Genomic DNA, 26,594 nt, shown 5'->3' on the forward strand with positions numbered 1-26,594 from the left:
CCCAACAGCAAACATCGTCTTTCGTGAATTCAGTTCAGTATCTCTCAAGGAGTCGTGTCAGTAGAACGTAAATGTTGCTATTATAGTAGATATTTTTGTTATTTTATTTTGTGTTAATTTGATCTCAAAATGCTAGGCGTTAAGAGTGATATTAGCGTAAGTTTTTTTTCATTATTTTAGTTATGTTATTTATTGTTTTCATTTGTGGATTTTTTCTATCAAGAATATTGAATAATTTGAATTCAAATGTTCAATAATGGCAAAACAATTGTGGAAACTTTGTTCTGTTTTTCGGTCTTCACTATACAGATACACCAGATCCTAAATATTTTATGCCTATCTAGGCATAGATATGAAACTTATTATGACCATCACGCTTTTACGGCATGACCAAACATGAAGGAAATATCGCAGAAATCCCACGGTATAACTGGGAAAAATATTATAAAATCTTTTAGCGCAAGAGATACGGAGTGTCGCAAAAGTGGTAAGTATAGGTAGTTTCCGTTTTTTTTTAAATCCGTGGCACAAAATTTGTTCAGATACTTACTTAGTCTTAGCGATAAGGCTGCCTATTGTACATTGATTCTAGTCTATAAGTATGTTTATTTATTTATTTATTTATTAAAGATACACCAACAGCATACATATTATTACAGTATATGTTTATATATATATATCTTATTTATTTGGTGTTCAATAAATTAATATTCTATTCTATTCCATGTAGGTGGGTATACCACTGTCATCCTGTAGATACGTAGCCACTACAGGTTATAGTTTATTTTCAGTTCTCTTATAACAATGTGAGCCGGCATCCCTTATTGTTGTTGGGAAAACCTTTTAAACTATCCAGTTACCGTCATGTGGTATTGTAAAACCTGCATTTTATACAAGCGAGAGGGCTGCACTTTCAAAATGGCATTGTTTTCCCATTTCTTTGTTTAGTGGGTACCTGTAGGTACATACATACAAATTGTTTTCTCAGGTGGCCCAATTTGAATCTCGTTTCAATGTTTATATTGTACTGTTTTTCCTCACAATTTTGTAAAGAACACTAGGTACCTTACTTACAAATCTGTGAGGAAAAACATTTGCGGTAACATTACTGGTTACCTCTGTTACCTAGTTAGTGGTATTTTATCTTTTTTTAATTGTATCTGGCGCAGTAGCACTATTTATTTTTCCTTAAAGGTTAAAATATTAAAATGCTGCTCTGGTAACATGTTATAGCTACGGGTGATGAGATCTGATGCATCTGTGCCAAGGTTTTAACAAGGCGGAAAATGTATAGTAACTATGGGATCAAGTAATCCACGATGCGTGACAAAGGCCGGTTTCTTATTTGAGTAAATCAGCTGAGAACTTAAGTATCAAATGAAATCCAACGGGGCCATGCTCGACCACCCGTCTTTAAAGTCGCCTGTCAGTGACTAGTAATGGATTTCTAACACTAGACTCTAAAGGCAGATTTTTCAATGGTCAGATAAGTGTTAGTCTAATACAAACATTCAGACGTGACAGCAACAATTTTATTCCACAGATAACACTTATCTGACTATTGAAAAATCAGCCCTAAAGGGTGTTTAACCGCTCGCCAATTCGCAAATACTCTCTGTTCAATGACTTTTCAATTGATTACAAATTACAGCTCCATATGTCACAGACTTGACTAATCGAAGTTAGACTATAGGGTATAATACATATATTAATAATATACTTAAGGCCTGTTCCACAATGTCTGTATAACTGCTACCTGTGGGATTAAATACATGCCGCCACTCTCTGTAATTATGTTTTAGACAGTGATAGCATGTTTTTTTTATCCCACAGGTAATTATTTGGTAATTAATTACTAGTATACAGATAGGTACATAGTAGGCATACCTACATATAGTGCTTCTGTTGCTATGTTAGCAAACATAAGTACTTATCTACAAAACAATTACAAACCTACATATTTTAACACTGCTAAAGTTTAAGTGGAACTTAATTAAACCGCTCATGATCTAGTTTTTTTAATGGTTCGGCTAAAAACTCAGGTAGGTATTAGAACCTGTATTGAGAACACAAAACTCGTTTTGGCAATTCATTGACCTGTTGCATAAAATTATCATGATCTCCAGGTATAGTATATTCTAAGTATAGCTGTAGATACCTAAGAACATAACTATGTCGAAATGTAGTACCTTAACTAGTGTATATTTTAAAATGTAATAAAATGAAACCTACTTTGCTAGTAAGTATTTAATTTAATGTTATGTTTTACTTTAAAACCATTTTTTTTTATAAATTCAAATAAAAAGACACACAAAGATTATCTTTTATGCCAGGTATGAAAAAATGTAGTACACTTAGGCTGGGTTCCCAGTAGGCTAACAGTTTACAGCCGACATTATCGGTTTAGTAAGATACACTCTTTCCATGATATTATTGGTTTTTTTGACATTCAAAATCCCATACATATTTTATAACTGCAAAGGAAAACCAACTTTACTTACCAGACATAAGGAAACGTCAAAAATACAATAATATAGTGGAAGCTCTATAGTGGCCAATCGGTTTAGTATGCCGAGAAGGGCATGCAATACCGGTATTTTTTTCAAAATCGGTATGGAGTTCCGGTATTAGAACTCAATACTGGGATCCCGGGATTAAAACCGGTATTAGACTTCCTTGTTATAAATGGCATATATTTTGTTTAAAAGTCGTATAGGGCATAATACAACAAGAAAAAGCAATCAAATTCTATATTATGTAATATTTTTTACGAGAATTGAGTATTAGAGTTAAAATTTTAGAATGCATGGACAACAAGTAGGTTTCCAAAGGCCAAAAACCGCATGTAACGGTTGAAAACAAGTGCACTTTCATAGTATATAGGAGCACAAGGCTAACTATATCTTAATCGCTTAATTTTTAGCCTAAAAAATGTCCGATTCCGGTATTACTTCAATACCGGTATTAACTTTCAATACCGGTATTGAAAAAAGTGGGATTTTGACCGGGATCCCGGTACTACGCAATACCGGTATTGCGGTATTGCATGCCCTAATGCCGAGTAGTTTACTGAATGCCACTTTTACAGACACTCCGCTACTGGCTAGTATTACTAGCTAGAATTTCCATTGTTCTCCAACAGAATACCTTAATAGATTATTGTGGACAAGTAAGTGAATGAGAGCATGTCAGGAGACTTAAATGAAGAGGTGTGACGAGACGCAAAAAACTGTAAATTTTTTTTACATACAGACGAATTGAGAACCTCCTCCTTTTTCGAAGTCGGTTAATTAGAAATCTGTGAAAAAGGATATATATGAATTTGCGTAGGTAACAACTGCCTGACACCATTACTATAGGTTAAGCATAATTTTGGGGTCTAACAGCCGTGTTTGAGATGTCCGCACATAATATTACGTCAAAAAGTTGTCTCTCAGTGTCTGATGATGATGATTTTTGTACAGTATACTGAAACAATAGAACGTAATTTGCACGCGAACGACGATTATTACAGAAAATGACTGTTATTGAGTACCTACCGCATCATGGCATAACATTTTAGAGCGTGCTAATGATATAACTGAAGGCCAACCTATAGCTGCTTACAGATATTTGGTATAAGTCTGAATTCTTCATAGATAGTGAAGACAATTTAGCGCAAATTTATTAATGCTAAACCAATTTTAACGAAATAAACCATTAACCTAGGCTTATATTTTTTGTATAAAACAGGTAGGTCATGTGATGAGTACCTACTGTAAATGTACAGTCAGCAAAAGAATTCCATTGGTCACTCCATCCCAGCGCAAACACTTTAATTTTATGATCCACTGACGTGAAATGAGTTGATACGAGACATGAAACATATTTACCCCCAAATTCATTAAAAACGGTTTACAAACATTGTGACATTGTGATTCACAATCAAATAAAAAAAAAACACGCACTCACGCCTTGTACTAATGTACTCCCTTGCGGGGTAGGCAGAGGTGCATTGCTGCACCCACTTTTCGCCAGAGTGTTCTGTTTGTCCCAATGTAATAGGGGGCGGGCCTATTGCCATTTTACGGGCACATCCAAGACCGGAGAACAAATATCTGTGTTCGTATGTGTGTTAGTAGTCAGGGTCACTAACCACTACGCCATTCGGTCGTCACATTCAAATACGGTATATGAATTTTGGAATTAACCTATAAATATTGTACCCATGTATGTAGTGATAAAATATAATTTAATCCCACCAATGAGTTTCAGCATATGTTAGCGCTGTTGCGGCACACATCACATCTTGACTGTATAACACAGGTACTTATTGCTCTTGGGTCTCGAATAACAAATGTTTTCCGCTGTCTCCAACTCGCCTGCCAACCGTGGAGGTTGAAGTAAATCCTGTGAGGCTTAGAGGAGGCCCTTGTCCAGCCTTTGCTGAGCCCAACGTCACTCAGGGACCCTGTTATAAATTAAGAACGCATAAAATACCAAAACATTATATAAGCAATTTTTAACCGCTTCTTTGCTGGGAATTGCGATATAATGTGAGGAATTTTAGTACTTATCCCAAAAAAGAAAAAAGAATCAATGTGTTATAGCGATAGTAGTAGGCAACCAGGCACACCCTTGCTTGTCAAAGCTTAGATACCACTGAGGTTCCTTCATTCCAACGAACTTTTTATAATGAGCAGTCTGAAAATGAATGATTGTCAGGATGAATACATATACATTTTTACATATTTATTAACCTACTCACTCGTACATAAAGATAAACTTAGTGACCTATTCAGGAATGTGAAGCAATTCTAATCTGCCGTTGGTTTACTTTCATTTTACGAAATAGGTACTAGATCAAATGCTATTTCTATTTATAGTTCAGTGGAGACTAATGCAATATAGCAATGTAAGTCGTGAGGTAAAGGAAAACGCATATACGTAGGTGGTCTGAAAAGTTTCCGACCTCAACGTGAAGATGGCAGCACACATCAATTAAAGTCAGGGAATGTAAGTGTGCATCTTTTGACAGCAACACTTCAAAGTTTCAGCCATTTTTGACGCGTGGTTTTTATTTTACAGTCGTTTGAGTGAGTCGATGTGAGCATTTCTGTGAAAATTGAAAAAATCGAGTATCGAGCTGTCTTAAAATATTGGTTTTTGAAAGGGAATACCCCTACGCATATCAAAGATGAGTTAGATTCTGTGTACGGGGACTCTTCACCGTCATTTACCACTGTAAAATTTTGGGCAGCCGAATTTAAACGTGGCCGTAAGAGCTTCGGAGATGATGAACGTTCGGGACGTCCAAAAACTGTAACTACTGACGATAACATCGCTAAAGTTCTCCAAATGGTGTTAGACGACCGCCGAATTAAAGTGAAAGAGATAGCAGAGGCAATGACAATGTCCAGAAAACGTGTTTATTACATATTCAATCAAGATTTAGGCATGAGAAGGCTGTCCGCGCGTTGGCTGCCGCGTTTGCTAACGTCAGACCAACGACGTGTTCGAATGAACATTTCCAATGCTCTATTGGCGCAGTTTATGCGCAATAAATCCGTGTTTTGGCGCCGCCTAATTACTGTTTTACAGGCTATGTAGAAGAATAAAAATAAAATTTAAGAAAAAAAATCATCTATCTATGTTAGGTCGGAAACTTTTCAGACCACCCACGTATATACGGTCAGCTGCATAAGTACTTTTGTACCTTGTCAAACTGACTACATAAACATAACAAACCGTCAATATTTGAATAGGCAGTTTGTGAGTTTGACAAGGTACAAAAGTGTACAGCTACTTATGCAGCTGACTGTACCTAGTACTTAGTAGGTATTTGTCAAAACGTTATACATAGTTGATAGTACACACACTGCCAAAGATTCATCATCATCATAAACTTTCTGAACCTTTCGCTCTTCAAAGGTCTTCTTCCGTTGAATCTTATCAAAAGAAAATCCGGAGTCATAGCTTTTATCACTTTTTATAGCATCTATAAAGCCGCATGACGTCACAATGTCATAGACCTATAAATATACATACATAGGTATACATAAATAAACTGTACAGAGTGTGTTCGTGTCTACTATTATTTATTTAGGTATATTTTAGTACATAAAATATATACCTAAGTATATTGTTACACATTACAAAAATATACAAGGTGTTGCAAAAGTGGCATATTAAGCCGAAAGATGATCACTCAGGAGATCAATCTGAACAACTTTTTGCTTAAAAATTTTGCATTACCATAGTAAAATCTCGTGACCATCAATGTTTGTATGGAGAAGCAAATTTTTCTCGAATTTTCAAAAGTCTTAGAACAAAAATTGTTTAGATGGATCCTTTGATGCACCCCCTTTCGGCTTAGTACACCACTTATGTAATCCTTACTAATATTATAAATGCGAAAGTAACTGTGTCTGTCTGTCTGTCTGTCTGTCTGTCTGTCTGTTACTCTTTCACGCCAAAACTACTGAACGGATTTGAATGAAATTTGGTATACACACGGTCTAGACCCTGGGAAAGAACATAGGCTACTTTTTATCCCAGAATTCCCACGGGAAAACTTTTTAAGGCGAAGCGAAGCGCGCGGGAACAGCTAGTACCCTATATACCTACTCGTTGTTGGGTGGATTTTTTTTAGAGACAATTAGTTTTTAATTTGATTCTATGAAAAATAAATAGTAAAAAATAAATAAATGTTAGCCTGAACATTATATCTGGATAACAATCCTTCCCAAACATCACATCTGATTTTGATCGTCTCTGAAACCACCCTGTACATAAAGTTTACCAAACGTGTGAAGTAGATTACATACCTACACATTTGATCTTCTTTGTGCATTTTGATCTCAGTGTACCGAGTGCTAGCATACTTTGCTCCCATCTTTTGTTCATTCTAACAATAATTGATAGTTAAAATAATATAATTAATTACTTCAGTGATAACAATGATAAACTTGAACAGAAAATCTCTGTTTAACATTTCTTTGAAAATTGTTGGGGTATGTTTTAAAGTGACTTTCGGAGTTTTTTAATGATAAGATTACTTTATAATCGACTAATTTGGTCATGGACACAGGGTTATGGGTTATCTCAAAACGCCGTGTAACTTTTTATTAATCAATCCTAAGCTAAAATAATTTGGGTGTTTTATTAGATTAGGTATTTACTAATTCATAGCATTCTTCTTATCTAGTCGTACCTAATATCCTACCTAAAGAAACTTGGGGGTATTTCTACTATTTCTGTACGCAGTTTGTCTCGCATCTAGTACACGATACCCGTTTAGAAACTACGTGATATATATTTTATAGTGACCTGTGATTCCCTACGACTTGGCCATAAACTACAGGCACTATACCTTCAGTCAGACGGCAGTCTGACATCAGGGATCCATGGAGCAGTGGATCTAGCCGCTGCAGCGTATAGCCACAGTACTCACAAGGAGAGTCGCCTGAGTGGTGAGACCCCTCCCTGATGTCCTGTCGCATCTAGTACATTAAAAGAATACGTCTAGATTTGATAAAATATGCATTATACAAAGGTTGTCTACTAGAGATTGCTTTATTTGCTTTAGAATGAAGGCCGCCTTTTTGTACTGTTTGGTTTTCGCCTATAAGTTGGTTTTTGTACTATTTCCTTTTGGTACGAAGATTATTGTATTGCACGTTATATTCAATTAAATATATTAATAATATTTTTCTTTGTTACAGACAATGTTTGTATTCTGCGTTTTAGCAGTATCGGTAACGAAGTTTGACTTCGCGGCGGGCGCGGCGGTGGACCGACCAGACACTAACAAGGATCTGGTGCTCGCATTTGTTGTAAGTAATAAATAACTGTTTAGTTAAATATTAATTTGCATGATGATATCACGGTATTTAACCCGTTAACGCGCCCCTTGTGCCATTTTTAGACATTAATTTGGTAAAAACTTAAATAATATAAAAACACAATGAGAATCTAACAATATGACTAGCTGCCCATGAGCTTCGCTTCGCCTTAGTATGTTTCCCTTCCTGTGTAGGAAGTTCTGTTGTCCCTAAGGAATTTTTACTCCGTCCTTGTAGTATTGTATAGTACCTATCATTGGTAATTAAAAATTTAAAAGGGAAGAGATAAAAAAATAAGGTCACCTTTATTATTAATACAGATTATGCTAGTGTGTAAAAGTACTCAATTTTTTTATGAACCAAATACATATTTGCAACTAAAAGAAGATAAGAATGGTTTAAAAATTAAATAAACTTTATTATGTATTACTATGATAAGTCGGTTCTTTTAGATTGGAGATTAAAGAGCTCGGAAGTCTTGACAAGACAAAACTTCTTATCTCCAGGGTTCATGGAAGTTTCACCAGTACCAGTAGGTACTTACCCAATCATAATACTCGTAGTTCTACGTATTATTTCTAAATCAAGATATATCCAGTTATTATAAAGACATCAAAATTAACATAACTAAAATTAATCTTTATTTGCGAAGAGACACATGTCGTGGTAGTTCCAGTTTCACTCACATTTTTTCACAGAAGGCGCCACAGTCGCGAATTTTAATACCTAAACTTGCTCATAGATGACACTGCTGAGTTCCATTCTACATCGCGGTATTAAGATTCTTTCAGAATAGACGACTACTCTGTATTAACTCTTGTTAAAGCATACTTACCTGGCATAGGGGACACCGTGATCAAGAAGGCGGTTCCCCCAGAGCGAGGCACTTCCATTGCACTGCGGTTGGGTTGACCTTTGCGAATATCCCTAATGTGGATATCTCGGATGCGTAATTTTTGATAGTGGAGACTGCGTTCGCGCCGTCCCCTATCTTATTAACTAAATGTATGTTGTATATTATTAGAAATTACAAAAGTACTACAAGTACTAATAAATCAATAATGGTGGTCTTATTGCTACAATTACATTTGCATTTCATTTCATATAACTTACAGCTATTGTGCAGAATACGGACGCCTGAATTTCATTGGATAACTGTTGCATATCTTGTGAAGTGTGAACGACCAACATAGCAACAAACAAAATCATTTTTAAATACATAGCATAGATATTTTAACTTACATAACACCAGACATAAATATGCGACGATAGTCATTTAATATTATTTATAATAAGTACCTACCAAATTTAATTAGTATTATTTATATTTTAATATTATTTGTTAGTTTTAAAAGTTAATATTTTAATGTAAGGGGTTATAAAAACATCCATCGGTACTAAAAACAAAATATAAGGAACAAGTTTATCTCTTCTGGGCACGTGGCATACTCGTGGTTAACTGAATAACTGATATGCATGGTTTGTAATGCCTATTCAGATCGTATAAAAACGGCTATTATTCCTTTATATTATCAATATATTATATTGGCTATTCCTTTATATTTAGCACTGATTGTACATTTAGCACTGGTACTGATTGATACGTAACTCGTATACTTACACATACACATTATGTAACTAATATCTCGTTACGCACAAATACTATTGCAAAGTAATACAATAAGTCAATAGGCAAAATTTATAAAATTTCAGTATTGGGTTTAACAGCAAACCTCAAAACTTCTCCATAAGAAAAGAAAGAAAAAGAAGAAAGACAACATTTATTTGACACATTAAACAACAAAAACAGAAAAAGAAAGAAAAAGAATACAACAAAAAAATAACAATACAGAAAATATAACGTCACAGGAATCTTGCTGGAACGAGGTATAGTTACCAACTTTAAAATGTTACGTGAATTGGGCTACAGTTCACAGTAAGTCATCATCATCGTACTAAGTAATTTCCGGGTGTGACGTGAACACAGTAGGATATATCTACCAATACAAAGTACTTACATACACACAATGAACTATGTAAGTAGAGGTCAGAAGTTATATTTTGATGATATCTAATGACCACAATGGTTCCTTTGTTTTAATTAAAAGTCTTGTGTTGTTTTATATTTTTGATCCAATTACTTATTTAACCCTGTTATTTATTATTAGAATAGTCACTTGAGTCTATTTTATCTCACTGAGGCTCAATAAATAAGTTAAAACATAGGTACAAAAAGCTAGAGTATAATGATAAGAGTTCTAAAAATAACGTATTTAGTTCAAGACATTTACTACTCTTACGCAAAATAGTAGCGATTATTTATATCGTAAACAACCAATTATACACAGAAGCTTAAATACAGGGTGTTACAAAAACAGTGGGTTACCACAGATACCTACTTATATCGAGGGAGTCAGACCACAGACATAAATACATAAATAATGTACCCTCCTGCGTTACACGGCACGGGCATTTATTTGACACACTGACAACAACAAAATACAGAAAATTATACGAAACTATAACAAAATTTAGACAATAAAACAATACAAAACAAACAATAATACAACAGGTTGCTGTCCAGAGCGTCAAAAAGCACCAGCTCAACATTTGCTGTGGACAACAAGGCGTTGGTTTTCATCTGGCCCTTTTGCATAATCATTTAAGGACATCCTATTCTATTCTCTGTGGTGGTGTAAGTACCTGCACCTGGCTCTCTCGAGTGGAACCGTTGTCTCAAGGTCAAACTAAACTTCCTACCTAAGCTTGGACCATTTCCCACCACGCTGGTCCACTGCGGGTTGGTGTGTTCACATATCTAGATGTGCTAAATCTAGATATGCAGGTTTCCTCACGATGTTTTCCTTCACCGTAAGAGCGATGTACATGTCAGCGCCGGGATTTGAACCCGTATCTCTTGCGTGAGAAGCGGGCGCTTACCCGACTGAGCTACCACCGCTCCAAGGACATCCTGTAACTGTATTTTTTTTATTTTTTTCAAAGGTGCACAGACACGGCGAGCGGACCCCGGCGGAGGAGGAGGCGGCCTTATCGCCAGATCTGGAGGTCATTAAGGAAATCATCGAACTAGACGGTTACGAGGCGCTTACTAATGTAAGTTTTTTGATTTTGTTATTGGTAAACTTACAGCTTACAGCACAATTTTATGACATAACAAGAGAAGGAGCTGTAATAATATTTAGCTTACACTCACTTTCCCAACCTGTCCCTGAGCGTGTTTTCACCCTCCCTTAAAAATATTCTGTGCTAACTGGTGGTCCTGGCGTATCCAGGATGCAGGGTAACTCCTGGCTGGGATAGTGCAATTCAATCAAAAAAATCAATAACAAAAGAATGAGCTGTAAAAGGCCTATTAGAAATTTCCACTGACAGCGGAAGAAGTTCTTATAAGAATAGTAAGTAATCATAATTCAAGTGCGGTAGTTTCAGACCGATTCTGAAATCACCTGAAGTGGTAGTGGTTGCCCCTGGTATCTGCGGATGAACCGATAAATGCATGAAAATTACGTAAAAAATTAAAATTTAGTGATGATGTGGCGCTCCTTGGGAGAGGCCTAATGTCCAGCAGTGGATGATTATTGGCTGATGATGATGATGGTAATGCCCATCGTGGAACACAACCTCTTGACCGTGGCAGTAATAATACCTATAGAAAATGGCGATAGGTATATTTTACACACTTTTATTTTACTTCGATTCAAGAGCACGTGGTATTAATTTTCGTCACCGTCCGTATCCAACGCACATTATTCAAGAGCCAAGTTAGATAAAATAATCATAACTTCAGGTAGAACAATCATCATAATTATTTATCAAATGAAAACGTTAAAAACTTTGCAACATCCGTTATTCTGCGTTACAAGTAGCAACTTTAAATTTAATTAAAGTAATGAGTTGAACCGCTTCTGATAAGACAACAATAGAATATAATTGCTGATGCATCGCTGAGAGTTATTATGATGATATTTTGCATTTGATGCTCTGATGTTCTAACTCGTGCATAATCTCTATTACGTATGCAGAATGTATGCAAATGTCGTGTCATTATTTTGTTTGTTAAAATCTTATCAGTAAAGAGTAATTAAAATGTTTTTGCAATACATCCTACGTATTGGCCATGCTTCATTTCGTAGCATGATTCACGCACATGTGTACTTATTATAAATCAGGAAATGGGTTAAATAAAAGATTAAAAAAGGAAAATACCTACTTTTTCTTGCGAAAATGATTTTGGGAAAACTTTAAGTAATTTTCTGGTATTTACTAATATCTTATTTGTACCATCTTTGTATATATATATTTCGCAGTTTTGAATACGTCATTCACTTTGACTAAGAAGTCATAGTGAAGGTGTCTTCCTTTATTACCGTAATTCAACTGCCATAATTATTGATTTGAACTTACACTCTTTTTATTGAATAACACCAGCATCTCTAACTCTGGAACTTTAGCACGGTAGTGCGTCGGCCAAGTCGATCAAGACAGCACCATAGCAGCCGTACCATTCTTTCTCTACGAATTTACGCGAAACATCACTACTTTCAACTTCCCTAATCCCGATCTCCTTGCAGGAAGGCAAACGCCGAGCATACCAGATCGGCAAGTTCCTCCGCCAGCGATACGGCTCCAGCCAGGGTTACCACCTCATCTCCAAGGAATACCGTTACGAGGAGCTGTCCCTTCGCACCACGGCCAAGGACCGTACGCAGATGACGGCCCAGATCGCGATGGCAGCCCTGTACTCTCCGGAGCCAGTGCAGCAGTGGGACGGCGGGCTCGGCCGCATCTGGCAACCCATTCCGTACACCACTGTGCCGCTTTCTGAGGATTATGTAAGTGGGATTTTAGCACAAAGTTGTGGGTTCTTGGATACCTAGCAAGGGGCGCAAGGGGCGTAAGCCCGTCAAAAAAGTTTTACGTCGCACTTACTCACATCGCGCGGCTTCGAGAGGGAGTGTGACAGAATACTTTTGTAGGTGGTAAGATATCGGGGAGCGAATGTGACGATAAGAGTATTGATACACACCAATGAGTTGTAAAAATGTAATGTTGTTGTTTAAATGTGGAGAGCACCACAATATGTTCAACTGGAGAATCGAGCTATTTAATAACCTTCTGTATTCAGACGTAGTACAACATGAATACGCCTACCTCTGGGACTCAAATGCGACGCTGTTCTACGACTATAGAATGTTTACCAGACGTCATGGATACTTGAACAACAGAGGGCTTAGAAACATATTGAATTGTTTACATGAACAGATCGAGATGCATGCAAAACTCATTGAGCAGAGTAATAATGGTGCTCTCACTACAAACTACAATGAACAACTTTTTCGTGAATCGTCATAATGAGTGTGAACGCAATAATTTAGGGACCATAGTAGATTCACTCATAGTGTTTCACCAAAATCTTTGTGGTATTTCTAATAAAATAGATGAACTAAGCATATACTTGAGTGAATTAAATAAGAAACCACACTATTTATGTGTTAGTGAACATTTTTTGCACAAAGAGTCTATCTTACACCTTAATCTAGAAAATTACAAACTAGTTTCATATAACACAAGGCCCAAGAAAAGAAGGGGTGGAACTCTAATATTAGGATTGGAAAATAGGGATTACGAGGAACTTGCGATTTGTAAAAAAATATATAAAATAGAATCTTTCGAAGTATGTGGTGTTATAGACAATAGAACATCTCTTAATATATGTTGTTGTTATAGGTATCCAAAAGAAAACAATTTCAATGTATTTTTAGAAAAATTAGAAACTCTATTGGAACACTTTTTTAACAAAGCATGTATAATATGTGGAGACTTTAATGTCAACATTCTGGTAGATAGCAAACAGAAGAGCGAATTTATGAGCCTTATTAAGTGTTACAACTTCAGGCCACTTATAAATTCAGTCACATATATAAGAAATGACTCGGAATCAGGACTGGATAATTTTCTCACTAACTTGCCTGAGTCTCTTGTTCTTGATACTCAAGTAGATCATAACGGAATCGGAGATGGGCACGCTGGAATAACTTGTTCTTTAGATATTGAACATATCGAATCAAAAATGGAAGAACAGTATGTTTATGTAGAACGGAGAATATTTAACGATAAATCAAATATGATGTTTAGAAGTAAAATACTTCAGCAAGATTGGAATGCCATGGGTATAAACACTTTTGTCCAAAAAATTGTAGGAGTTTTTAAGGAAAGTTTCAAGAAATCAAAAAAAAGATTAAGAAAAAAAACTATTCAATCATTAAAATGGATTACGAAGGGTATCAGAGTGTCAAGCAAGATGAAGCGAATTTTAAACGCAGCAAAATGGAAAAATAATTGCGAATATCGGAAAGCATACATAAAATTGTACAACAGGGTAGTACGGCATGCCAAAAGAAATGCTGTGAAGAAGGAAATTGAAAAAGCCAAAAACTCAACAAAACAAATCTGGAAAGTAGTAAATAGGCATAGAAATAAACAAAGTTATTGGTAACGCCGCTAAGCCGGAGTCCCTTCGATAGAAAAAAAAATAAAAGAAACTACAGCAAGGTGTCTCACCGAGGGAAAGGGTTGATGAAGTGTCGTGCACCTACCTGGTCGCTGGAGGCAGTTCAGGAGACCAGGAAAAGGCGGCCGGCTTCCAGACCCTCGCCTGGCGCCACGTGCTCGATTGATCAGAGATCAGAGCAATCCAAAGCACTGCAGCACTCAACACACACACTGATATTCTTCGGTTAGCGGTTCACCACGAATAAAGAAGAAGCGGAAGACTTTAGCAACTAGCCAATCGTCTATTTTGAAAATAAGTTCAATCGCGAATAACTTAGCGCGACGGCGGCCATGAATTCGTTTTCGGAACTGATTGTCTGTGGGTGGCGCAGACAGTGTTGCCACACGTAGCGTTGCGGTGCACGACATAAGCGGAAATAGGGAAAAGGATTTTAGGATCGAAACCTTGCGAAAATTATGAAAGTAAATATATTAAAAGATAGGTGGCGACACCATTTCCTCCCCCCTTAAAGGGTCACCTTTAAAAACATTCATAAGTGAAACGAGACAAAATTATAGCCTAGCTAATGCGGTAACTAAAACTAATTATAAACTACAGCGGTAGATACTAATGTATTGTTTATTGTGACGGGAGCGGACATAAACGTACAACCGGGCGAGCGTATGTGCCCCTAGCAGTCCTTACAGTAACTACCCGCGTTACTCCATCCCTTGAAGGATGAACTTTGTCGACAATCGCCAATGGCCACGAAAGCGGAGGCGCGTTATCATCTATGATAACTACAACTGTTCCAGGTATAATAGCAGAGGATGGAACATTCCATTTCTGTCGAGTCTGCAAGCCATGTAAGTATTCCACTCTCCATCTCCTCCAAAAGGATTGTACGAGTTTATCGAGCAACGAGTGCCTATGAAGTAGGCTAAGGTTGTCGTCATGCACTTCAGCCGCGGGCAACGGAAGTAAAGGCGCGGTGTGAAGAAAATGGCTGGGCGTCAGCGCGGCGGGTTCAGCGGGGTCCGCACTGAGCACAGTAAGAGGCCGCGAATTGAGTACACTCTCGATTTGAGCGAGTACAGTAACCAGCTCTTCATATGAAAGCAGCTGTTGACCAATCACTTTAAATAGGTGATTCTTTACCACCTTCACCATGCTCTCCCAGCACCCCCCGAAATGTGGGCTGGCTGGGCAGTTAAATTTCCATTCAATTCGGTTTTCTGTGAGCTCCTGCTTGAGACTGCAACTGAATTCGTCGCTGTTTAGAAATTTGTAAAGGTCGCGTAAGTAAGAATTAGCGCCGACAAAATTAGTTCCCCTATCAGAATGCATGACCTTTACCGGGCCTCGGCGGGACAAGAAACGCTTTAAAGCGGCCAAAAAACTGGCGGTGCTCAGGTCAGTCGCTACCTCAATATGTAGTGCGCGAGTGGTAAGACATGTGAAGACGCAAATATAGGCCTTCATAGCCTTAGCTCCACGGCGACGAACAGGAGTGTAAGCGATTGGCCCTGCGTAGTCACAACCTGTGTGGGTGAATGGCTTCGTAACTTGCTTCGTGCGACAGTCGGGCAAGTCAGCCATCAGCGGATAAGTCGGACGCGGGCGCGCGCGAAAACAAACATTGCATTGGTGCACTATCCTCCGCACTACGCGCCGAGCAGATAGAATCCAGTACTTCTGGCGAAGTAATGACAGGAGCAACTCTGGCCCTGCGTGCAAATATTTTTTGTGATAATATTGTATTATCAGGTTAACCGCGTGATCATCACGAGGCAGAAGTACCGGGTGTTGATTATCGAAATCTAAATCGGAATTGGAGAGTCGCCCGCCAACTCGGATTAGGTCGTTGTGTAAAAACGGACTTAATTTATTAAGCACCGGGGAAACAGGCAAGTCATTTTTAATATTTAATAACTCATCTTTAAAATGTTTGTTTTGGAGTATTTGCAGCAATTTTGTTTCTGCGTACTCCAAGTCAGTAGCGGTAATACACGTAGGTTCGCGGCGTGGTAATAGTTTTAAAACCCTACATATATATACGATTATTCGCAGGAGTTTGGTCCATGACGAGGAACGAGAAGCAGCGGGGTAAATACTACACTCGTCAGCAGGTGTCAAAACAGCGTGAACTAGGTTCCTTTGCTCGGGAACGACGTCTAAAGTGGAATCGTTAACTTCATCAAAGGAAGGCCACTGTGAAGCATTCGATGCTAGCCAGGACGGCCCGTTAAACCACAGCGGATGGGCTTTCAGTTTAGAGGGGTCGACGCCGCGTGACAGGCAGTCGGCCGGGTTGTCTGTCCCCGCGACGTGATGAAAGTTTTCAGCGGATACATTTTCATTTATTTTAATAACACGGTTGGCAACAAATGTTTGCCAACGGTGAGGCGAATTTTTTATCCAATAAAGCGCAACCTTGGAATCTGTGTAGGCGCGGACCCTAATTGGAATGCGGGAATTATACGTTTCAAGTACTGAGCGTAATAATTTCGACAGTAAAAGAACTGCGCAAAGCTCCATACGAGCAATCGTATGGGGCGGGGTGGGTGCTATCTTGGACTTCGCGCAGAGAAGGCGGACCACATTACCCGACGGAGAAGCGACGTGCACGTACACAACGCCACCTTGCGCCTGCTCACTAGCATCTGCGAACCCTACCAAGGTCACCTCGCAACCAGTCGCGACGCTGAGACAACGAGGGATTTTTATCTCATTAAGCGCCGGCAGTTCGCGACAAAATTGTCGCCAAAGCCTTACTACCTGGTCGGGCGGGACTTCGTCCCAATCCACCTTCAGCTGCCATAGTTTCTTGATTAATAACTTAGCTACCAATACAGTTGGCGCGACGAAACCCATTCTGTCCCAAAGTCGGGCGATCGTTGACATTATGGTGCGTTTGGTACACACTGAGTCCAAATCAGGAGGGTCGATTTTAAAATAAAAGTCGTCATTATCAGTAGACCAACCGAGTCCTAATATTTTATGCTCTGTAGCCTTGTCGAATTCAACCTCAGTAGGTATCTTGTGCGAAGCGGGCAACTCATTGAGTGCGTATTGTGAATTACTGTTCCATTTAATAAGATCCCACTGGGCACCCTTGAACATTTGAATCAGCTGTTTTGCTGCGTCCACCGCCTCCTGTTCTGTATCAACAGAAAAGGCGATATCGTCCATATACAGGCAGGACGGGACGATCTCCGCCGCGCGGGGATACTCGGCGCCGTCATCGCCGACGAGCTGCTGCACAGTGCGGAGCGCGTGGAAGGGACTTGACTTTAAACCGAAACATACTCTATTAAATTGATATAGAACCAGAGGATCGTTTGGATTAAAACGATATAAAATTCTCTGATAGCGTCTATCAGATTCGCGAAGCATAATCTGCAGAAACATCTGTTTGCAATCAGCGGTCATCGCTACAGCGTGTAGGCGAAAATTTAAAATAATTTTAAACAAGTCCCCTTGTAAATTTGGCCCACTGTGCAGCACCTCGTTTAGCGAGACACCGGATGAAGTCTTGCAACTTGCATCTAACACGGGGCGCAGCTTCGTGGTGGACTTGTCCTCGCGGAGGACACCATGGTGCGGGATTATATAGCTCGGGGACAAATCGTCCGATGACGCCTGCGGGGGAACGGTCAGTGGCTCCACATAACCTTTGGAAATATAGTCCTTAATGACGTCATCGTAAGCGGCACGAAGCTCGGGAGAAGCCTCGAGCTTCTTCTCCAAACACAAAAAACGTTTGCGAGCAATGTTATAGGAGTCCCCAAGTAAAAACACGTCTTTATCAAACGGGAGAGCTACAGTGTAACGGCCGGTCACGGGGTCACGTTCCGTAGTTGAGCGGTAAAAATGTTCACATTCAACATCCGTGGGGTGCTGAACGGGCGAGCCGGGGACTTCTTCCAGTTCCCAGAAGCGGGTAATTAAATGATCCATAGGCTGCTGTGGCACTATGGCGCAGCATGACGTCACGCATGCTGGGCGGGCGGCGAGCGCAGGCACGACTCCCATGAGTACGTAGCCTAGCACTGTATGAATAGCGGGCGGCCCCGATGGTCCACTGGAGACCACGTCGTCGGGAAGAATCAAATGCGGAAACAGCGAAGCACCAATCAAAACATCGATTTTGTTGGGCGTAGCGAAATGGTCGTCTGCCAATGCTATTTTATTAAGATATGGCAGGGCGGTGGAGTCGACATAAGCGGTGGGTAAGTTGTCAGTAATCTTATCAACAACTAAAGAATTGATTTTGTATTTTATGTTATTATTAAAGCGCGAGAAAAACTGTAAGTCTACTGTCCCGTGGGATGCCCTCTCCGTTCCCCCGAAGCCCCTCACAGTAGTACGTTGAATGGTATTCTGCCGTAACCCCAAACGATCACAACATTCGCTGGTAATGAAGTGACTTTGCGATGCAGAATCCAGCAAAACCCTTACAAATTGTTTATTACCCTTACTATCGTACGTAGCTACCATAGCGGTAGCGAGCAAAACAGTAGTAGGCGTATTACATTGCGGCGTACTACCTTGAGCGGCAGCGGCATTAAGCACGCAAGGACGCGGAGCAGCAATGAACGTCGAACACAACGCGACGTCCGCTTGCGCGGGAACGGATGATTTCGCATCAGCTGGCTGTGACGTAAGCGATGCACCGCCGCCGCCGCCGCCACCAACCGAGTCAATGACCGCGGCGCGCGGTGGCACAGTGGTTAAGTTCTGTAAAGCGGGTGACGGATTCGACTCTCGATTAAAATGTAATAGCGAGTGGTGTTTTTGTTTACACACTCGGCATCCCGAAGCGGACTGACAGGAAGCAATCTTATGCTTCGTACTTAGGCAATTTATACAGCCATTTAAATTCTTCGCGGCTTGAAAACGCTCGTGAGGAGACATTTTATGGAATTCGGGACATTTGAACAAATGATGATGTACAATGTTTGTACATAAGCACTTGTGAGCGGAATTAGAGTCGACGGTACTAACGTACGCATTGTAGTGAGGCGGCGGGTTTTTGTTATTAGATCTAGGGCGAACAGCCGATCGTGATGCTGATGCAGCGCCACCACCGGCGGCCGCAGTGGTCGGTGCGCGCTGTAATATTTTAGTTTGATTATCCAAGAACTCAACGAGCTTATCAAAGGTTGGAATTTCAGACTGATTATTATTACTATTCTCAAAAGTACGCACGGTATCAGGATCTAATTTAGTTAAGGCAGTTTGCAAAAATATGAAGTCTTGTAAGTCTGTTAACTTTAGATTCTTTAGGGCGCGTACTGCGTTAACAAATCGGTCATTAAAGAAATCCAAATTACTCGCAGAAATCGACGACAGCGGTTTGAATTCCATTAATTGTTGTAAATAGGTAGCTGCTAGCGTGCGCTTATCTTCATACCTATTTACTAGGGTATCAAATAACGTTTTATAATTTTCAGCGGAGGGCGTAATGCCCGCACAAGCGGCCTGAGCCTTGCCTGTTAATTTACCTAGCAAATAATGAAGTTTCTCATGATCTGAGAGGGACTTATTGTCGTGAATAGTAGATTTAAAATTGGCATAAAATAGTGGCCATTGGCGAATGTCACCATTAAAGCTCATCAACTCGATAGGCGGTAAATTAATTTTACTTTTTTGTGGAAAACAATCATTATTTTGGGTAGTTTTCGTGACTACGGTACATGACGCAACCAAGCGTTTTACGCGACAATACAGCTGTTCGAAAGAAACTAGCGATTTATAATCTGGCTTGGCAGTAGGGTCATTGGACATTAAACAGCTGTTGTACTGATCTAACACTTTTTGGAAATCTGAACGAATTGTATCTACATTAATACTCGCATCGAGAAAAGCTTCTCTCTCCTCGTTCCCTTTATTTATTTCGGTAGATAAATCAAACGCGTATTGTAAACACTCGAACAAAGCATTACGTTTTGCTTGCAGTGTCGCGAGTTCATAATTATGTTGCACCGAATCTTTTTCATTATGCGGTTTTGATGCTTTCGACATCGTGAAGTCGGAAAATAAAATGAAACAAACAAATTAAACAATCACAGGAATGTGGGTGTACAATTGGAATGATAACTTGATAACGCGATTGAATATGGCGCCGCGCCGGCGCGGCGGCGAGTGAATGTGAGTCTACCTTCTTATGCCTACTATTGCAGCAAGCGTAAAAATGCGTGACCTATTTAAGTACAGTAGCCCTAACTACTAATAGCGGGATAATACTTTATGTGTATTTGAAGCGAGATGATTACTCGTATATGATTATTACGTTTTTGGAAAGCGTACAATGTATGTCGATAAAAAGCGGTTAGGTAAATAACCTATGCAGTGCGCCGCGTGCGCACTAGCTTAAGTTCACTTTTTGGCTTTGAAATAAGCTAAAAAGGGCGGTTTTCTCCTAATAGGTGACCTAATAGGGGCGGGGAAATAGTAATCGCGGGTCGAAGGACCACATGGTAACGCCGCTAAGCCGGAGTCCCTTCGATAGAAAAAAAAATAAAAGAAACTACAGCAAGGTGTCTCACCGAGGGAAAGGGTTGATGAAGTGTCGTGCACCTACCTGGTCGCTGGAGGCAGTTCAGGAGACCAGGAAAAGGCGGCCAGCTTCTAGACCCTCGCCTGGCGCCACGTGCTCGATTGATCAGAGATCAGAGCAATCCAAAGCACTGCAGCACTCAACACACACACTGATATTCTTCGGTTAGCGGTTCACCACGAATAAAGAAGAAGCGGAAGACTTTAGCAACTAGCCAATCGTCTATTTTGAAAATAAGTTCAATCGCGAATAACTTAGCGCGACGGCGGCCATGAATTCGTTTTCGGAACTGATTGTCTGTGGGTGGCGCAGACAGTGTTGCCACACGTAGCGTTGCGGTGCACGACATAAGCGGAAATAGGGAAAAGGATTTTAGGATCGAAACCTTGCGAAAATTATGAAAGTAAATATATTAAAAGATAGGTGGCGACACCAGTTATAATAATAATATAAATAATATGATTTTAAAAATCGATAATAAAGCTGTAGATAATCCTATTGATATTGCAAATATTTTTTCTGGACAATTTGATCAGGCTAATGTGGAGTCACACGGTGATGTAGATGCTGCATTAGGAATTCTCGAAAATTATACAAACAGCATTAATGATGATATAAATCTGAGACTCACGACCCCGGAAGACATAGCTAAAATTGTTAAATGTATGGAAACAAAAACATCATCTGGCTATGATGAAATCCCAATCTGCGTATTAAAAAATAACATAGACATTTTAGCAGAACCTCTCAGTACATTTTTTAATAACTGTCTGAAGAACGAAATTTTTCCAGAGCAGCTAAAAATTGCTAGGATACTACCTGTTCACAAAAAAGGATCTCGCACTGATCGTAAAAAGTATAGACCCATATCACTTTTACCAACTCTATCAAAAATCTTTGAAAAAATTATTTCGTTTCTACTTCCTAGATTATGTAATAAATTGCCGACGGATGTTTTGCTGAATTGTACAAGTAAAAATATGCTTAAAACTAAGTTGAAATTACATTACATGCCCGGTGAATTACTGTGACTTTGTTTACTGTACTTACTGTTGAAGATAAAGAACCTTATTGTCCTGTAATATATTTTCATACATGACATATTAAATATGAACAACTAGTGTATTATTACCTATCTTCTGCCTTATCAAGATGATTATGATTGATCTGTACCTTCTTATATTGTTCATTTGTGTACTTACATACTTGCTCAATACAATGTAAACTTCGTATTGTAAACGAGAGGATTTTCTGCCAACAAACCTCACGGTTTGGCAAATCTATGTGTCTGTAAATTGTATTGTGCTTTTGTAAATAAATGTGTTTAACTAAAAAAAAAAAAATTAAAAATCAATTGACACTCCATTTAAACTTTAATAACGTAATTAATAATAGACAATTTGGCTATCAAAAATCAATTGGCACAATAGATGCAGTTGATTTATTAGTAAATGATGTAACGATGATGCTTGACCAAAAAATGAAAGTAGCATGCTTATTCCTGGATCTAAGTGCTGCCTTTGATTTGGTGGATCATGAAATTTTACTTTATAAATTAAAACACTACGGAGTCAGAGGTAAATTTTATAACCTACTACAGTCATATTATCTTAGTAATAGGAAACAATTTGTAGAACTGCTTACCATAGAGGATGACCATGAAACTGTACATAGATCAAACTTAGTTAAAATTGCTAGAGGTGTGCCTCAAGGATTTATCTTAGGCCCGATACTATTTATTATATTTATTAATGATTTAATTAATTACGTCACTAGATCTGTACCCGATACTCAATTAGTTGTATTCGCGGACGATACTAACGCAATATTCAATGCTACAGACATAGACTCGCTTAACGAGAAGGTTCACATGGCCATAAGTGCCTTCTGCAAATGGTTTAGTATCAATAATTTAAAACTAAATGCAAGCAAAACAAATGCAATGCTTTTCAAATCTACATGTAGGAGCAATGACGAGATTAATGTTTATATTGATGGTAAAAAAGTGGAATGTGTAGAATCTGCAAAATTTCTAGGCATACAGATAGATTGCCACCTGAACTGGAAAGAGGAACTCAAGTCAATTGAAAGTGCTCTGAGCTCGGCTTGTTTTGCCCTCCGTAGTCTAAGAGATGAACTAAAACTAAAAAATCTCATGCAAGTCTACTATGCATTAGTCGAATCTAAATTGCGCTATAGCATACAGTTTTGGGGTAACAGTTACCACTATAATATGAAAAAAGCATTTGTAATGCAAAAAAGGGCTGTGAGAACAATGTTACGAATTCCACAGCAACAATCCTGTCGGGAACTATTTGTTCAACTTGGCATACTTACCGCGCCATGCCTCTATATCCTGGTGTGCACATCTAATCTCATCAAACACTTAAATAAATTCGAGTCTGCTGCAGAAAGGACAGAAAGATTAAAGACTAGGCGAAAAATCCTAAAAACTGAAATGTGTCCACGGCTTAACATTGTTAAACACACACCGAGATATCAGGCCCTGCTTCTGTTTAATAAACTACCAAGCGATCTAAAACAGATTGTCTCCCATACTAAATTCAAAAACAATCTAAAAGCGTATTTGTTAAAGAAGGGTTACTATAGTGTGGAAGAATATTTAAGTGATACTGATAAGTCTGACATCTTTTTATAATTAATAAGTAATTTAAATTTTAACTTTATTCTAATTGTTGATAATATTTTAAATTTAACATAACCTATCCACATGAGATTTTTAATGATTATTATATTTTGTAAATTGAATATAGATAATAATTTATTGTTTGACTTGTATAACACATCATATTAATTAATTATATTATGTTACGTGGTGGTGGTGTAGACATTAAGATTTTCAAATACAATTGTTAATATTGTTATATGAAATAAAATACAATACAATACAATACAATACTGTATGTAGGTACTTGCTGGTTAATTTTTATTCGTCTTGCAACTTGCAAGTGTCATGTAAGTGGCAGGCTACGTCCGTTTTAAGGGCCACTGGGCCATCTAACAATTCTCTGATAGTACGCTACACAAACAGTGCTACAAAACGATATCTCGTGCTTAATCCGTGTAGGGGTTGGACGAAAATCATTAGATACAAAAATGAGGAGTTGATGGTCGTTCCAAGGTATTGTTAATAAATCCGCCATTTTCTACTATATTTTATTGCCATTAAGTTTATAAATTTTAAATGATTCTTCGTTTCCCTCCAGCTCCGCTATTACTCCAACTGCGCCTGGTTCAAGTCCCTCATGAAGGAAGCCAAGGAGAGGTCCTTGCAAGAAGAACTGGCTCCGTACACTGATCTCATTCCACTACTGAAAGAAAAAACTGGAGCTAACTTCACTGAAGACCCTCTCCTCTTCGAAACGCTGTTCGACCTTTTCAGAGCTCAGGTAAGAATGTTGAAAGTGACATATTTATTGTTTCATCATCATCATCATCAGTCGGCCATAAGACTATACTCCTATTGAGGACCTAATTCTTCCTCTAAACATAAACATCCTAATAAGAATAGCAACCTTGGATTTTCGAACTATGCCTCTTTTCTCGATCGAAGATAAACAATCATAATTTTTATTTGACTGTATTCTTTGCTACTTAGATTGGCCTTGGCTTGGATCTGCCTGAATGGGCGAAGCCACTGCTGCCTCGCTTGACTGAAGCGGCTCGGCTCGCCTACAAACTGTACTTCAGAAATGATGACATGAAAAAAATTGGAGGAGGTTAGCAATTTCTTGATTAATTATTACAAATGCCGGGTGCACAAAAGCCTACTCTCCTGACATATCAGTCAGCGACTGAAAACTAATCTGATTGGCTAGTCCCTTCACGACAGTGATAGACGGTAGACCCTCTAACTGCTTAGCTGATCTTGATTATACCTAAAATCTAAACTTAACATAATTCGTAACCTCTTTCCATATCCTTACCAATTCATTAAATTTAAGCTAATGTCGGCATTAAATATATTGCTGCCTGACAGTATATATACTGTCAGAAAGAGGCATACACAGATTTAATGCCGACATTAGCTTTAATGTTTATTTCTGCGACTCGAATCGGCATTGGACTTTCTAACTCTTCATTTTCGACGTCCAGGCGTGATGCTAAACCACTTCATGCAAGCGGCCGACTCCATCGCTTCTGGCGAGAAGGTCAACAAGCGGCTGAGAATATTCTCGTCCCATGACTTCAACATCGGCTCTCTGATGGAGGTCACCAGGGTCGAAGGCAGTAATCGGAGTATCCCAGAATATGGGGCGCTGTTTGCACTTGAATTGTACAGGTGTAAGGTTACTGGACAGTATTATGTTTTGGTAAGTAATTTTAATCTTCTTCCGTTTGGTCTTATAGATAGCATAACCTACTCCTGCGTAGATAGCTTGGATGCGGAAGGCTATGGATTGCATCCAATTGCGTACTTTGGGAGAGACCTTCGTATAGCAGTGGCTGATAATGATGTAGATAGCGATCTCAATAAAAGGCCGACGTGATCAAGACTAGGAAGATATTATTATGTTCAATTTCATATCTCTGAAACTTCGTTTTTTGTTTTAAGTAGGTACTAAGCCGAAAAGCGGTTAATCAGGGGCTCTGGGGGTCAAATTTGCTTGATCATAGAAAAAAAGTCACATCCAACAAAGACCAACAAAGTTTATATGCAGAAGCAAAAAGTTATTTTGCGAATTTTCTCTCAGTCACCCCTTTTTGCATTTCGGCTTAGTATACTACTTTTGCAACATCATTTAAAGTAAACCCGAAGTTCCGCTGTGGTATTGGTATATCGCCCGTGTAATATTTATCAGCCTACCTTGGTCTTAGTTCTTGAACCTTCAGCTACATACAACTGCGTCGTCAGATCGAGACTGATTGCATGCGCTAGAGGTTAGGGGACTTATCAGGTCAATTCCTGTGATAAGGAAATACACAATATTCCTTATCAAACTTATCTATTTAATATGATATCGATACCAGGAAATATTCACATTCAATAGTCTCACAATAATAAACCTCACGTGGTTGACAATTCACTATTTTGTATATCAGTGACACTACCAACACCCCATCTTGTCTTTTATGTTATTGAAAAGCCTAATCTGTATTATGTTATAACGTTACGAGTAGTTATGACTGGGATAGTATTTGAGGTAGCTGTGGTACCATTTCCACTGCCACTGTGATACCAACGAAAGATTATTTTTAATTTGCCGTCCATATTTCATTAGCCCGACTCTATTTCGGAGCTTCGGTGCCACAGACAGAGCTGTGAAGCCGCGTTCAGTAATTTATTTCACGTCTCCTGCCTTGCGCAGTCAAATTTTATTTACTCCTCTTTAATGGTAAAAGTACGTACTAATTACCATATTTTCCTTTTTCAGCCGGTCTACCTCCCCTCGGCGGGCTCGTCGTCGGCTGAATTCATGAAATTTTCAGGCTGTGAGAGCAGCTACTGTGATTTAGAAACGTTCAGGAATCAAACTTCACGTTTTCTGTTGCCCGAGAATGAGTTCTACCAGAAATGTAGTATAAGGACCGAATTGTAGTGCCGTAAGAATCATATTTATTGACTAAGATTTACCTAAAGGTTGTGATATACTGTGAGAGAGCGTTTTAGGTTTAAGTGTGTGAAATGTGTGTTAAAACGAGTAGACCTCTAAATAAAATGTATTATTAAATA

General features: G+C 38.7%; 1 protein-coding gene and 1 non-coding gene across 3 annotated transcripts; both read left to right on the plus strand.

The window, feature by feature from the left end:
- Positions 1–26,594, plus strand: LOC119694319 (venom acid phosphatase Acph-1). 2 transcript variants are annotated; one of them, XM_038120396.2, is made up of 8 exons: positions 1–156; positions 7,704–7,814; positions 10,827–10,937; positions 12,416–12,676; positions 24,127–24,309; positions 24,519–24,639; positions 25,016–25,233; positions 26,296–26,594. In XM_038120396.2, the coding sequence occupies exons 1-8, from the start codon at positions 130–132 to the stop codon at positions 26,458–26,460; spliced, it is 1,197 nt and encodes a 398-aa protein (XP_037976324.2). In that variant the 5' UTR covers positions 1–129; the 3' UTR covers positions 26,461–26,594. The 2 variants fall into 2 exon arrangements, with proteins under 2 accessions (XP_037976324.2, XP_037976323.2); XM_038120395.2 differs by lacking the exon at positions 1–156 and adding an exon at positions 6,838–6,992.
- Positions 8,651–8,813, plus strand: LOC125489552. The gene has a single exon (XR_007267064.1). It is a non-coding gene; the product is annotated as a U1 spliceosomal RNA (small nuclear RNA).

Source organism: Plutella xylostella, chromosome 14 (genome assembly GCF_932276165.1).
Source record: "Plutella xylostella chromosome 14, ilPluXylo3.1, whole genome shotgun sequence".
Taxonomy (NCBI): domain Eukaryota; kingdom Metazoa; phylum Arthropoda; class Insecta; order Lepidoptera; family Plutellidae; genus Plutella; species Plutella xylostella.